General features: G+C 36.8%; 3 protein-coding genes across 5 annotated transcripts in view; 1 reads left to right on the plus strand and 2 right to left on the minus strand.

Moving 5' to 3' along the window:
* Positions 1-3132, minus strand: LOC113682681 (cyclin-dependent kinase 2-interacting protein). Its single transcript, XM_027199848.2, has 4 exons — positions 2769-3132; positions 2544-2661; positions 1581-1710; positions 1-1385 (listed from the first exon to the last, which is right to left on the minus strand). Exons 1-4 carry the CDS (start codon positions 3008-3010, stop codon positions 1189-1191), a joined length of 687 nt encoding a protein of 228 aa, XP_027055649.2. The 5' UTR covers positions 3011-3132; the 3' UTR covers positions 1-1188.
* LOC113682663 (uncharacterized) lies at positions 3104-7737 on the plus strand. Its single transcript, XM_027199828.2, has 3 exons — positions 3104-3234; positions 4411-6091; positions 6767-7737. The coding sequence occupies exons 2-3, from the start codon at positions 4463-4465 to the stop codon at positions 6983-6985; spliced, it is 1848 nt and encodes a 615-aa protein (XP_027055629.2). The 5' UTR covers positions 3104-3234; positions 4411-4462; the 3' UTR covers positions 6986-7737.
* The window catches only part of LOC113682664 (uncharacterized), a 20483-nt gene continuing 13879 nt past the window's right edge, over positions 7615-14218 (minus strand). For all 3 annotated transcript variants that reach the window (XM_089212985.1, XM_089212986.1, XM_027199832.2), the window contains 5 exons: positions 13392-13557; positions 13205-13277; positions 12630-13123; positions 11047-11109; positions 7615-10049 (listed from right to left, as the gene is read on the minus strand). In XM_089212985.1, the coding sequence (XP_089069111.1) occupies positions 9930-10049; positions 11047-11109; positions 12630-13123; positions 13205-13277; positions 13392-13460 (819 nt within the window). In that variant the 5' untranslated portion in view covers positions 13461-13557 and the 3' untranslated portion in view covers positions 7615-9929. The remainder of the gene's footprint in view (positions 10050-11046; positions 11110-12629; positions 13124-13204; positions 13278-13391; positions 13558-14218) is intronic.

Below are 14218 nucleotides of genomic sequence, written 5' to 3' on the forward strand. Positions count from 1 at the left end.
TTCATGTACAAAAACTTGCTCAAAAACATTACCAAGTTTAACACTAACTTAATGAGATACCATAAATATGGATTAAATTCTACTTGATAGATAATTCCTAGTTCTATTTGAGTGGTTCTGCTTTAACCCTTCAACTCCCAAGATCTCATTAGTAATTCTCCTTACTACCTGCCATATAATTCTTGTGATGTTAGTTCAGAGAATTTGGTACTGGATCAACTAATTATCCCCAAATTGATATTTTTCTTTATTCTCATTACTTATCTGGTTGATATACTATTCATATTGTAAGGAGAAATTTTTATTTTCGTCACTCATGGAAGTTAAAGGCCTAAGTAATATATATGGAGAAGAAAACAAAAACCATCCATTGGAACTCGGTAATGGGTGACACAATCACTCAATACAGGCAACTGCTTAATAGATGTGAAAATTAAAGTTACTTTAATGAAGGGGTAAAAATTTTGGGACTTTGACAACCAACCACTTAATACTGGGTGGCAGCTTAATACAGTGCACCTCAATACAGGTTAACACCAATGTACCAGACTAGGTGCATACACAGTAAATTACAAGTTCCAAATTTAATCTCTTGTGATTCTTCATAAAACAATGTTATCTTTTTTTTCTTGCCACAAACTGCTTACAACAGAGTGTGAATCTGGGTTTTTTCTGAGCAGTTGACTTCTTGCCTGTCATAAAAGACAGATGACTTATTGCAAGCAAGTCATTGTTGTACTTAAAAAGTAGTTGCTGAAAGATAACTACCACATCATATGATTGTCACACAAGATCTTTTGTGTGATGTCCTTCCCTGCCACCATCATTCCCTTCTTGAGCTTCTAGTCTCAAAAGGTTCACACAATATCAAGCATAGTGTGACTATCTAGTTACAAGCTGTACATCATCTGGGTTGTCTCTAGGCCTTAACTGCCAGTGAGATTGGACAATTGAAAGGGCAGTCACCTCTGAGGTTACCCACTTCCAGTCACTTTCTATTTAATACAATCTCTGAGCTGCCTTTCCTGAAGTTTCAGCTGGCAGGCTAATTTCTTGACCACAGCCCTGCATCTTAGTCTTGATGCCAACAAGTCCATCCAACAATCATTCAAGAGTGCCTCACACTGTTATACTCTGACAGCCACAAAAGGATGACACAAAGTGTATTTTGAATTTGTGACTGTCATGTTATCTTAAATCAGCTTCAATCAACATGCTCTCTAGAAGAACTTCATTCTCATCGATTAAGAGTGGCTCATGTAACCATAGTGACAGATATACCATCAGTTCATCTCTGTTCTTACAATGAGTAAATTCCATTACTAGTCTCTCCTTCAAAGAAAGTTCTTTGGTATATGAATCAAGAAGTGTCTTTGATGCATCACCTGAGGAAAAAAAAAAAACAATTATTGAGTGCCTTTAATTCCCAGAGGTAATTAACATGTTAATTCTCCCTAGACAATCTATAGATTATCCAGCTGGGAATACTGAAACTTATCAGGTAGAAGTCGTTATCTTGATCTAACACCAAATTCTTGCAATTAATTATCAAGGAAATGTGCAGCAAGAGGAACACTCACAGAATTCCTCAATAGTCCACGTGCTGAAGATTCGATCATCAGAGCTTTCTCCCTTTCTTTGAAGAGCCTTCAGGTTTCCTATGGCATGGAAATTCTGCTCTAAGGATTTCATCTTAGTCTGTATATCAGCCTGAAGGGAAGGAGAAGAGTAAAGGTCTTCAGTCTCTTACTACATTTTAAAATAATCTATTTTTCTTCATTGAGTGTGAAAACCAATGCTAAAGGAGTCACAACTGCTTTTAAGAGCAAAGGTTAACACCTGTTCAAGCCCCTCATGACTTGAAGTAAATACTGGTGATACTTGTCAGAGCTCACAGGAACACAAATATGTAGGTAATTACTAGGTATTTTTGATTTGCATCAGATTTCCTAAGAGGATAGTGTAAGTTATCTTAACCAGTCATGAAGCTCACTAAAGCACACCTGTTGTATTCTTACAACAGCCACTGAAAAACTCCCCTATAGGTAACTCTGCTGTATTATGTACATGTGGATAGCTTCATTCAATGCATTAGGCAGAACTCATTTGATCACAGTTGACCAGAATTCACCTGATGGTTGACCCATGGGCATCTGATGGTAGATGACACTCCATTGATAGTAACCCTATGTCAAGGCTCAATCTACAGCTGTGGGGTGTTTTGGTGCATGTGTCATCCCCTTTGGGCTCACAAAAACACCCATGGTTAGAGACTGGGCTGAGCCAGTATCATCTGATGATAATTTTATCCCATGTGGCAGAAATGTCTTTCAAGACATTGTCTGATTATCAGTAGTGTGTTAATGACTATTGGCCACCCATCAACCAAGTTATTTATCTGTGGTTCTTATCAAATCCACTGAACTTGGCTTCTAATAGTTGTCAAATGGGCCAGATGGACTATTCTCGGATCAAGGGTATTTAAAACTTGTGATGACATTCAACAACTAACGCCTCATTATTTATTTTTAAATTTTACCTACCAAAGAATCATAAATTCGTGATAGTTCTTGAGAGGTGTTCATAATTTCATCATGTAACTTAAAATCAGAGTCGTGGTCAACTGGTGAAACTGTAGTGTTGTCGTCCATCGAGCTGTATCTATTAACCCAAAAATTCCCAGCAGTCGCCATAAGTAAATCGATCGAAATTTAGGCAAGAAAATGACGGAAGTTTACATAAGTTGTAAGAAACTTGATGTCACATACTCTTTTTGAAGTTGTAAGTTCACCAGCTTGTTAGCCAGAGACAATCCCGCTTCCTTCAGTTTTGACCAATTTTTAGCGTTTTCATGCCAGCTGGCACAACAATCTCTAACCTTTCTAGCAACATCTGACAGGTTTCTACTGGGAGATGATCTTGGAGATGGTGAATTTGAAATACTTGTCTTCTTGGATGGCGTTTTGGGAGTTTTAGGAGACTTAACCCTTTTAGGCGAAGCGGCCGCCATGTTGAAATTAAATGTCGAGGAAAGCTGGGTTCTATTGGTCGCTAGGAAACGGAGGCTCGTAAGTTGATTACTAGCAACGAGGACTTTATTTACATAGCAACACCAATAGCGTGTAAAAATTATTCACTGAAGATGTAAGAATAATGAAACTTGCCATCACAATGTTAAGAAAACCCTCTTACTACCTCGAAGCCACGAGCAAACAGGACAATTTACGTACGCAGGTAAGAATTTCGTTTTTCATTTCAATGCGTATTTTGACTGAATGAAAATGAAAAAAGTGTATTTTTCTTCTCTGATCTCTCGAATCGATATTAGTGATCAAATGTACCTTTTCTTTCAGACACAGAGAAGTTTTAAGCGAGTATAACAAGCAGTTAGCTGTCTTTTTGTAAGCTTGCCGCTAATAAAACTTCAAACCTCATCAGGATCGTAAAAAAAAAAAGGGACACTTGCGTTCCTTCAAGCATAGATTTCTTCAAGACTCAGAGCAGTTTCACAGCTCCAAATCACGATCGATGGGCACGTACCAAATATAAGCTTTGATATACGTTTCTGAAAGTATTTGATGATTTGTTCGTTAGATTCTCATAGTATGTCTCCTTGATCAAAATTTTTGGTTTACAAATTTGTAAAACACGCTAATCCTTTTCTCGTTTAAATGAATCTCTGGCAGACAAAAAGTGTAAATTTGAAATATTTGATTGCAATCGCCTAATCAACATACACACATTCATTGAACTGAAAGATTTGTAAGCACGTTTTTTCGAATTGATAAAGAGATGATTAGAAATGTAAAACAGAAATACATCTCCACCTAAACTTGTTTCAGTGGTGTTTCCGTCTCCTCTTTTATCCGTGTCTTTAAAAGGAAGTAATCTTAAATCAAAGTATTGAAAATAATCACCAAAGGAACACTTCATAATGCCAGATGAATGTCTTTTGATCAACTCGGCGGGAATTAGGTTGTTGACACGCGCTATGTTTACGTGAAGACAAAAAAGTAATTGACGTTGAAGTTTTGATAAGATTTTTTCAGGTAATTAAGGTCTCCATGGAGACTTGTACAAACTGCATGTACAAAGTCTGTACAAGGTATTTCTATTTCTATCAGGCAATATTTTGCAATTTGATTGCTGGGCAGGCGCGTATTTAACACTTCTAAAAGCAACGTGATCAAAAGAGCGTTGAATGGACTTATTTACTTAACATTTAGTCAACGTTGTCCCAATGACCGTAAGTTGTTTCTGCCAAACATTTACAATTGCAAAATGATGTATACTTGATACAATGCCCTTAAAGTTTCACTGACTAAACACAAAAACTTGCAAAACGCGTATGCATTCTTCTATATACCATTTACTAGCATGCTGAGAAAATCATTTTTCTCTTTGATATAGGGCCTGAAGACCCTAAATTCAATCCTTCCGAGACCCATCTAACAGGAGCTTGATGGCCCAGACACTTTATGATAGCTCCCCAACATGGCCATTGCATCAATATAACTATCATGAGAGTAATCCAGAGCTTTCATCCCACATCCCTGATGCAATGAAGTCAGTTTCAGCTAACAGAGAGCAAGTGGACTACACCATGAGTCACAAGAAAGGTTCTCCAAAGAAGAGGTTGTCACGGTTGGAATTGCTCCGAAGTGATTACAGCAAGAAACTTCAAATTGAGAGAGAAGAGAAGATTCGTAGACTGCAAATTATTCAACAGGAGAATGGTCACAATCAGGGTAGCAGTAATGGCGGAATGGTACGTGGATTTTTTGCAGAGAGAAGAGCACTGGAGGCTACAAGAAAAGGGCAGAAAAATCCTGAACTTCTTCCCCCTATTGAGTCACATTTCAGAATGGTGAGAGATAAAAAACAGGAGCCATTTCCTGAACACACAGTTAGAAGTAGACAAAATTCAAAAACAAATCTGACACATGGTAAGCCATTCAGTGTGAAACAGGAACCATTTCCATCACAAAAACCATTGCCAACAAAATACTCATCAAGGACTCAAACAAAGACAGTTGGTGTCACTGTGCGTAAGAGAACAAAAGGTGTTGATAAACAAGATCCTCTTCCTCCAGTGAACAAGGGTCAGTCTGAAGTAACAAGGAGAAAACCACCAACTCCAAATAAAAGATACGAAACACATTCTGTTTTGAAACAGGATGATGTGGAGGCTTTTGAGTATTCTGGCCCTTCTAATTTGCCAATACCTCCTATTGAGAGACGACCAAAGCGTTCAAAGGTTCCCTTGCCTCCCCCAAGTGCAGAAGACTTAGTAAGTGATTTTGATGATGCACAAAGCACCCTTACTGATTATAGCAACATAGCTCCAAATCTGAGCAAACTAAAAGCGAAGGCACTGAAACAAAGACAACTAAGCAAGCAACAGTTAATCGACACAAACAAAACTCAGGAAAACGCCAAATTAACCGACTTTCAAAAATGGCAAATGGAACAGGATCAAGAACGAATAGAAAGGCTAGAAAAACACAAGCAGAAATCAGAGTTGTCTCTCTCCCAGAGAGAAAATGAACTACTCAAACAAATACAGGAAGAACAACTTAGGCTTGAAAAATTAAAGTTGCAGAGGGAAGAACTGGTAGAACAAGAGATACGACAAAAAGAGGAGGATGAAAAATGGTTAGCTGAAAAGCAGAGCTTAGAGGAGCAGGCAATCATTCCTCAGCAAACTTTGGCCAAAGATTCTAATCAGACCAAAAAGTTAGCCTTAAAAAAGGCTTCAACATTGCCCAAGGTACCACGAAAGGTGAAAACTCCCCCTCAACAACTCCAGGGAGAAGAACTTGACACAACTGAAAAAATTCATGACAATGCTTACAGAGATTTTTATGAGCATCAAACACAAGATGTTGGTGAGGTTTCTGTGGATGTTTCTCCTTGTTCAATTTGTGGGCGCAAGTTTGCTGTAGACAGGTTGGCCAAGCATGTAAAAATTTGTGCAAAAAGTTCAAAGTCCAAACGCAAAGTTTTTGACACAAGAAAGCATCGCAGTGAGGGGACTGAACATGAAAAATATGTTCAGAGTGGAAAATATCTTGAGGAGCCCAAGGCAAAGGTTGGTGTCTGCTTACTCATCCTTCCCACCAATTCTTTTGGAATGTCAGGCAATTTTCCCTCAAGAGAATCTATCAGAGGAGTGAAGCATGAAATTCATAGAGATTTCAAGAGATCTTTGCATAGAAATCCAGGGTCACCTTGTTTAGAAAAAGTTTCTGAATGTGCCTGCTAACAGTAGGCTTTAAGCAACCCCTCCTTTTTGGCAAAGTCTGTTGCATAAGTCCACAATAATAACTTTTGCTAGATGGCAGAATTCAAAATACATAATTGAATCATGCATGAAGCTAGGATGAGTATTGGACTTTCAGGGGGTGTTTTGAGGCAGGAGTAGATCTTTCTAAGAAAATTTATTTAGCATCAAAGTCTTCTGTTGCTCCAGTTTGGTTTATTATGTGTATTTGTCCCAGGGATACAAGCCCTTCTGCTGACTCCTTTTGCTTCTATCCCTCTGAAAATTTGCGAAAAAAATTTATATGAATTAATTTTGAAGACTAATTCCCTCTCAAACCCCCCCCCCAAAAAAAAAATTTCCAACAACCCCTCAAATATAATATGTGTTTATCTACCAGAGCCAAACAAACAGACAATTTTTATGGCTACAATTTGGGAACTAAAAATTTTTTTAACTTCCCCGTCTGATAACTTCAAAAGTAAATTTCATTTTAAATTTCAGCCCAAGGTAGACTGGAGAGCTCAACATGAAAATTTCATCAAAGCAATCCGCTATGCTAAGGGAGCAAGCGACACACCTCCTCCACCTGCTGAAAACCCAGACTATGTAAAGTGCCCACACTGTGAGAGAAAGTTTAATGCTGCTGCTGCAGAGAGACACATACCAAAATGCAAGGACATTAAAGCCAAACCTGCTCCTTTAAAAAGGAAGAAACGATAGAATCAACATTGATATTTATGAGTTCAAGTTTTAAAGAATGTAGAGTGTGTTTTTCTGGGGTTGACTTAAAACCATATTGTGAAATGCTTTTGAATGAAGTGCTTCTACGGGAAGACCAAGATTTTTTAAACTCTGTTTGTGATATCAGTATAATAATAATAGTGTGTTACAATACAAAATTTTGAAATGAAGTCATTGTAATGATTATGAAGTTAGCCCTCTCACTCCCAAAGTCTCTATGATGTTAGTTCTAAGAATTTGGTGGTGGATCAATTAATAACCCCCTAATTGATGTTTTCCTTTAATCTCATCACCTTTATGCTTGATATTGTATGGAGAAATTCTGTCTCCGTCACTTAAAGAAATAAAGAGGTTAAGAATATCAAACTATCCATGTTGCCTTCTTTTGACAGTGTTCTTGGTATTATTGAAACAAAGCTTTCTAGGGTATTTAGCTTCCAATGAAAGTACTTCACCTGAAATAGATTCACATTTAAGTAATTTTGGACAGTTTTCCCATGCCACAACCTGGGGAAGTCTTTGGAGGAGTTTTGGGAGGAGGGTGAACTGAACATCACCTGTGCAACCTCACTGGTGGTCATCACCAGAGGGGAGAGAAACCACAGTAATTAAAAACACATTTTTATTAAAGTTTGAGGCAAACAAACCACACACTTGCCTTGAACTATGTGTTGTATAAAGTTCTACAACGCTTGTCTCTGTCTGAATAAATACTCTTTCTAAGTTTCAAACTCTCTCACATATTTGCTGACAAACTCTTTCATAATTATAAAATACATATGTACAAACATCTGTATAAATATACTTAACTAGATAAATATTTAGTGTACAGTTAAACAAACTACCCGTTGAATGACAAAGCTCAGTCTCAAACCGATTATGGCTTTTTCACAACACACACAAGTTTGAACAGCTATCACAGGAAAATACACAAATAAAATCATCACTAGGAATGTTTTGGTTGAAGTTCATTTTAAATCACAGTTAAACCATACCTTTTCATAGGTTTGGATATGTTTTGTTTAATATTGTGTCTGAAATCAAGGGGCAAAGAATTTGAATCAAGAATAGAACAAAAAAGAAAATGCAATCACAGAAAAAAGAAAAACTGAAAGTAAGAAAAATGCATAATTTGCCAAAAAAAAAACCCAGTTGCATAAAGATATGCTAAGGATGTTGATGTTGTTAGTGAGAAAGCCATTGGTGTCCTCTACCACTCAAAAAATGTTAGCACTTCCAAAACACTCTGACATCCTACTTCTCAAGGTCTAAAACAATTGTGTAAACAAAACCACCTTTTTACTGCTGTGGTACCTACACAGAATAAATGTTTACTTAACAACACCACATGGATTGCCCTAAGTTACTTGCAAGAAAAATTTTCTTCTAGAATTCTTGGAAAATCACCTGTTCTGGTATACAATGGCATTTCTACCCAAGTGGATATTTGTTGGTTACCATATTAGAATACTGACTGTTTGATCAGACTTTCACAGAAATCATACATTAAAAATAAAATGTGTAAGTAACACTACAAAATACTGTTTGAATAATCACTTATGTTCACGTGCCTGAATAGGTACAGAAAATTATAAAGACATAATACTGGTTCAGTAAGAATAAATGATTCTCCAAGCTTTGTAATCAAGAAAGCTCAATCAACATGTTAAGAATATGAAAGATAAATTCCAACCTTTCTAAAAGTCCTAGTGGACCTGCCGCCTTATGATACCCAGCTTAGTTTTTATGCTAATGATATTAACTGCTCGGAATTAACTGAAATTTATGCTTGACATATTCATTTCTATCTCCAAGCGACTCTCTCTTTCCTAATCTTATCATCCTAGCAAATGATCTAATGATGTCTTCTTTGTTATGCAGTTTCCTTTTGTGAAAGGAAAAAATCAACCTTTTCCACTTGTATCTAAGTGTGAACTATCAATAAATTTTTTGGTAATCGTAACTAGTATTGTACAAGTATTACAACTGGTTTAAGTAGGTTGATGTTTTCAAATTCCCTCACAGAAGGAGAAAGAAGCCTGCTTCCTTCCATTGACATAACAACGAAACCCCTAACCAGCTGTGTGCTGAGTTACCTTCAGCAAAAGCAAGCAATTTTTAAGTTTTCAGGAGATACTCTTACGATGACCAGCTGTTAAAATCTCAAAACCTTAATACCAGGAATTGTAAATTTAATCTTGGGAGATATTCACAGGGCTCCTCATCAAATTTCTGCCGGTTAAAATAGATTTAAAGTAGTTTGAAGATGTGTTTAAAAAATTCACAAAGATCTTTTTTTAAAGTTTTGGTGGGAAGAAGAACAACAAAGAAAAAAAAAGGGCATGTTTACAACTGCTTATTTCAGTGAAAGAAAATCAAGCAGATTTACACAGGAAAGGTAAATTCCTAACAAACCTGAATTTGCAGTGTAGCAATAATAAGGGTAATTTTTAAAGGCTCTGTTCATACCCTTTTTCTCTTTTGATATTACCCTGGACAGATTTTAGTGACTGTTAAATGACAACTACTGAGTGGAAACCTGAATTTATACATGTCTTTAAAATTATATTTATCTAAATGCTCCAAATAATGGAGTAATGTCTAATGATGAGCCCTGAAAACATGGGCATTGAATTTTTTTTTTTGTCTCTATGATGATTCAAAAAAATCCCGACGTCAACACTCTGATAAATGAATATCTTTAACCTCAAGATCCCCAACTTGTACAAAACTGCAAGTAGTCAGTGGTGAACAAAGGAGAGGCGATGAGACACACAAGACTCTCTAGCTGCATCAAAATGATTCAATAATGTTGAAGAGCTGCACAAAACACATGAAAACTCAAAAACTACACGCATCCACATCTGCATTAATCACGCAGTACTCTGCCACAAAATCTCACCAAGAGGTCAGCTTAGGCATTTTAATAGGCAAAGCCAGGTTCTTCAACAGGTGCAAGACTAAATGATGGGTTCATCTGTATAGGCTTGAAGGACAGTACTGCTGGATCATAGATGCGACTATGTCTTGCACTTGGAATACCCTGAAATTTTAAAGCATAACAATACAGTGTTACAGTGTTAATGAACAATCACATGGCTAATGTAAGTGAGGGTGACTGTAATAAATACTTATCATTTCTTTCACTTGAAGTTTCAATAAACCCTTTGGCTGCTAAGCTTAAATAACATCTAATTTCACTTTCCACTGAAACCTCTGAATAACACTTTCAGGCACAAATCAAACTAATTTTCCTTGTCAGCATCTTAGGAAATTACAGTTTATCACAATACAGGAACAACACTTTAATTGTTTATATATCTTTTATTTCCTATATCAAAACCACTCATCTTTCCGGCAGTATCTGCCTAAAAATTTAAAACAAGATTTTCATGCTTTTTTATGGCATCATACTTAACCCTTAAATTCCCAGATCAAATTTGTAATTCTCCCTACTATCAACCATACAATTCTTATAATGTTAGTTCAGGAAATTTAGTATTGGATCAACTGACTATCCCCAAATTGATCTTTTTCTTTATTCTCATCACTTATCTGGTTGATATTGTATAGCTATTGTAAGGGAAAATTCTTTATTGTTCACTCATGGGAGTTAAAGGCTTAATTTACATTTTATATCAACACAAGTTAAAAAATAACTTTGAATTAAGGTGAGTTCAACTTCCTTTGAAACTGATCAAGTGTTTGCATCAAATCATGTAAACAGTACATAATACCATAAGTACCCCTTCTGTGCCAAATTACAGCTGTAAAGATGTAACCTGGCATCTTGTTTGAATAGCCTCACAGGAGCACTGGAGGCTGAACAGTTTGTTCAGCTAACCCTTTAAGCTCTAGAAGTGACAAGCATCAAACTTCTCCCAATTGTATTCCCTTAAATCAAATATTAAGGTCATGAGAATAAAGGACATGATAGCAAACGCAAAAAACTGTTGGTTGTTGGACAAACTCTTTGTATATACAATAGGAAATGCATACAGAGAAGTATTGAGAATTTAAATACTGATGTTTGAACTTACCCTTACTCTAACTGGTCTGGGTCTTGACACTCCATGAGTGTGCTTCTTTATGAAGACAGATTTCTAGAGGTAAAAAAAAATCTTGATCAATGATAGCAAAAGTTATTAATATAGCCCGTGCCGAGTTGTAATTACACCTTTTTAATCCAATCACCAAATGAATTAGTTTGGTCCTTTATACAATTTACAACTCTGGTTTCTAAGTAAAAATATAGAAATGCAGAGTTTTGAAGATGTTTTATTTGCTTTAAACACATTCAAACTCGTGGATGATCAAACAACTGAGTAAATTGAGTAAATTGAGTAAATAAAGTACCACTTAAAAAAGTGATGGACGTTTTAATTTCTTGATCTGTCGTCTACAGGAACAATAGCAGGTCTTTGAGTTAGTCACGTACTGGCAACTAACAGTAAAATTCTGATCATTCTCTGTCAATTTTCAGTCACGTAGACAACCAGCTGCTTGCCATTTCAGACCCTATATTATCATCCACACATGTATTATGTTCACCCCTTAAACATTTCCAGCTAATGTATGGTTAAGTTTCACATGCCACTATCAGTTTGGTTTAAAGATGAAAATAGAAAGTGTCAAAAGAGAATGACACTCGTTTTAAAAGATAGACTTGAAAAAAAATGAATCTTAGTTGCAAGGGCTATGCTGTAATTCTCTTAAAATCAACAAGGGTGAAGATGTGAGAATAGGCGATTGGTTTCTGTTCCTATCCTAAAACCTGGTGGTGAACACAAATGTGTACTAGCAAGATTCCATGCCTAAGTGACAAGTCATCAAACAAGGATAGTTATCCCTTGGAAATTTGCAATTTTTCAGAAAAACAATATCAACATCAAGAGTAAAATTACAATTTCAGGGTTACTTAGTTCATCAAAAGAATTTGGACCACATGGGATTAACTGAATATTTGTATTGACAAAGAGACTTCAGCTAAATTCCTTAAGTTGGTATGGCAACCATCAATTGACAAATTATAAGCTGACATGTACATTCAACGGAGTTTAACATTATTTTTCACCCTTAAAATTTGCTTTTCAATTGCCCAGCCAATCACATCTTGACTTCCTATTAATCCAAACAAAACATTTCAACGAGTTTCAGAAGGCTGAGTTCACAAACAAATAAACACAAAAGGCATGCTTTGTGAAGAGGAATCTGCCAATTCATCACATATTCTAAAAATTTCAGAGCCTGGGCAACGTAATATGTTATCCAGTAACACAGTGGTGGTGGCTAGTCTGGAGAAAACAAGTACAAAGAAAAAAAACTCAATAGAACTCCTGGAGAGAGGGAAAATCTTGCCCCTGTACAATTACTTTGATCAAAAATGCAGAAGGGCTGACAAAATTGGCACCTTCTAATAACGCATCAAGAGAATACAGCAATTAAATCTGATGCTTTCAAAGGATTTTTGGAGCTCTTAATAAAATGCGTTGTTTACGCTTCACGGATCCAAATGAAAAGAATATCATCGTAGCTAAATGACAGATTCGATGCACGAGTTGGCACAAGATTCAAACAATAAAACTCATTGTTTTGAAGAAAATTCACCCCTTGTGAACCATACCTGTTGCATTTTCTCGAAATTTAATGATGGTCTTGATGAATATCCCTTGTCTTCGGCGAAAACAAGACGGTGTTTTTTCCTCGAGTGTCCTTCACTTGTGAATGTAGTGGGCCGCACTCGTGACGAAAATGCAGAATGTTTCGACAGAACAGTCACCTTGCCAGGTGGACTTGAGCTGAGAACAAGTGGTCCACTACTTTTACCGCACAGTTCTTTAATTTCGTCATCGCTTGATGAACTATCGTTTCCAGAGGCAAACTGTTGCAATAGTTTGTGAGCATTTACTTGAGACCACTTTCGCTTTTCCGGTGCACCACTTTCCCTTAGAGGAATATCGATCGGCAAGAAACTGCCTCTGTTGTCCCCCTTTGAGTCTCTCTCTGTGAATATATTTTCTTTCGCCGCTTCCTCTTCAAGTCCTGCGAAAGCTGTCGCTTTGATCTTCAGCGGTTCATCTTGCACATAGTTGTTATTCAAAGGTTTGTCGGCCAGCGCTGATGGCGAAAGTGAGATCGACAAATACTAGTGATTAGTTGTTGTGAATAAATGTAAAAGGGAAAAAATCTCTCAATTACCTCCGTTTATCTCTTTTAATTCGTCGTCCTCGTCTGTACTTCCCTCTACGTCGGACTCATCTTGTAAAAGTAACTGAAAAATAATGAAAGAAATTGAAATAAACTGTACGGATAGTTTTCAATACATAAGAACAAACGAGCTTCGTGTCAACACCGTGTTGCAGTGGAAAAGGAATCGTACTTTTACCTGTGGTTCTAAAGGCTTGACTTCATTGATGGATTGGTTCTTCAACTTAAGAGCCAAAAATTTCAGCATTTCTTTCTTGATGAGAAATCCTTGCTCAACTGTTTGATGGCGGGAACAAGAGCCTTTTTCCCGCGAGAAGCGTCAATTATGTTGACGTCGCGACGCCCTATTCGGAGAAAGAAAAACAATATTTTATGAAAAATTACACTTTACGACATCAAGGCTACTGCTTTCCAATCTACAGTTCTTTCAAGCCTTCTATTATTCTCAGCAAGAGTCCAAAACTCGTTGAAATACATTACCTCTTTCTTGCGGTTGGATAGCGATCATCCCCAGACAACTCGTCAATGCAACTAAATTTTATATTTCATGAGCTTAACCGGCACTGCTGCCTACCATTCCTCTATAAACGGATATATCAAGCCAAACATTGTACTATAGCCCCTCGTTTACAAAATAAAAGTACTGAAAAAGTTAGTTAGACGAGCTCACGAACTATCAACACACGAATGAAAACAGCACACAATTCGAAATTTAGAACGAGGTCTGCTATCTAAACTCAAGCTTCAACCATCGTTGTCTTTGCACGAGTTTGACGGTAAGGATTTCGCGAACCAAGAAGGAAAATACAGAGATAAACATAGACTAAGCATAATTCTACGGGCGAACTTCACAAATTTTAAACGCGGTCGGGAAAAGCTTTAATTCACAAGGAGAGGGAAGTCGTACAATTCTGAGAGCATAAAAAATTCAGGAAAGAGGACGGGTGGTTGGGCCCTCGAAAAATACTTAAAATTTCGCTTTATCTTAAAAGTACTAGCATTACG

The sequence above is a fragment of the Pocillopora damicornis genome, chromosome 7, assembly GCF_964200805.1.
Source record: "Pocillopora damicornis chromosome 7, jaPocDami1.2, whole genome shotgun sequence".
NCBI lineage: Eukaryota > Metazoa > Cnidaria > Anthozoa > Scleractinia > Pocilloporidae > Pocillopora > Pocillopora damicornis.

Coding starts and splice junctions, on each gene's coding strand:
- LOC113682663 (XM_027199828.2), top strand. CDS start 4,463: ATGGCCCAGACACTTTATGATAGCTCCCCAACATGGCCATTGCATCAA. Junction 6,092..6,766: donor TTGAGGAGCCCAAGGCAAAG/GTTGGTGTCTGC, acceptor TTTAAATTTCAG/CCCAAGGTAGACTGGAGAGC.
- LOC113682681 (XM_027199848.2), bottom strand. CDS start 3,010: ATGGCGGCCGCTTCGCCTAAAAGGGTTAAGTCTCCTAAAACTCCCAAA. Junction 1,711..2,543: donor CACGAATTTATGATTCTTTG/GTAGGTAAAATT, acceptor CCTTCCCTTCAG/GCTGATATACAGACTAAGAT. Junction 1,386..1,580: donor GTGGACTATTGAGGAATTCT/GTGAGTGTTCCT, acceptor TTTTTTCCTCAG/GTGATGCATCAAAGACACTT.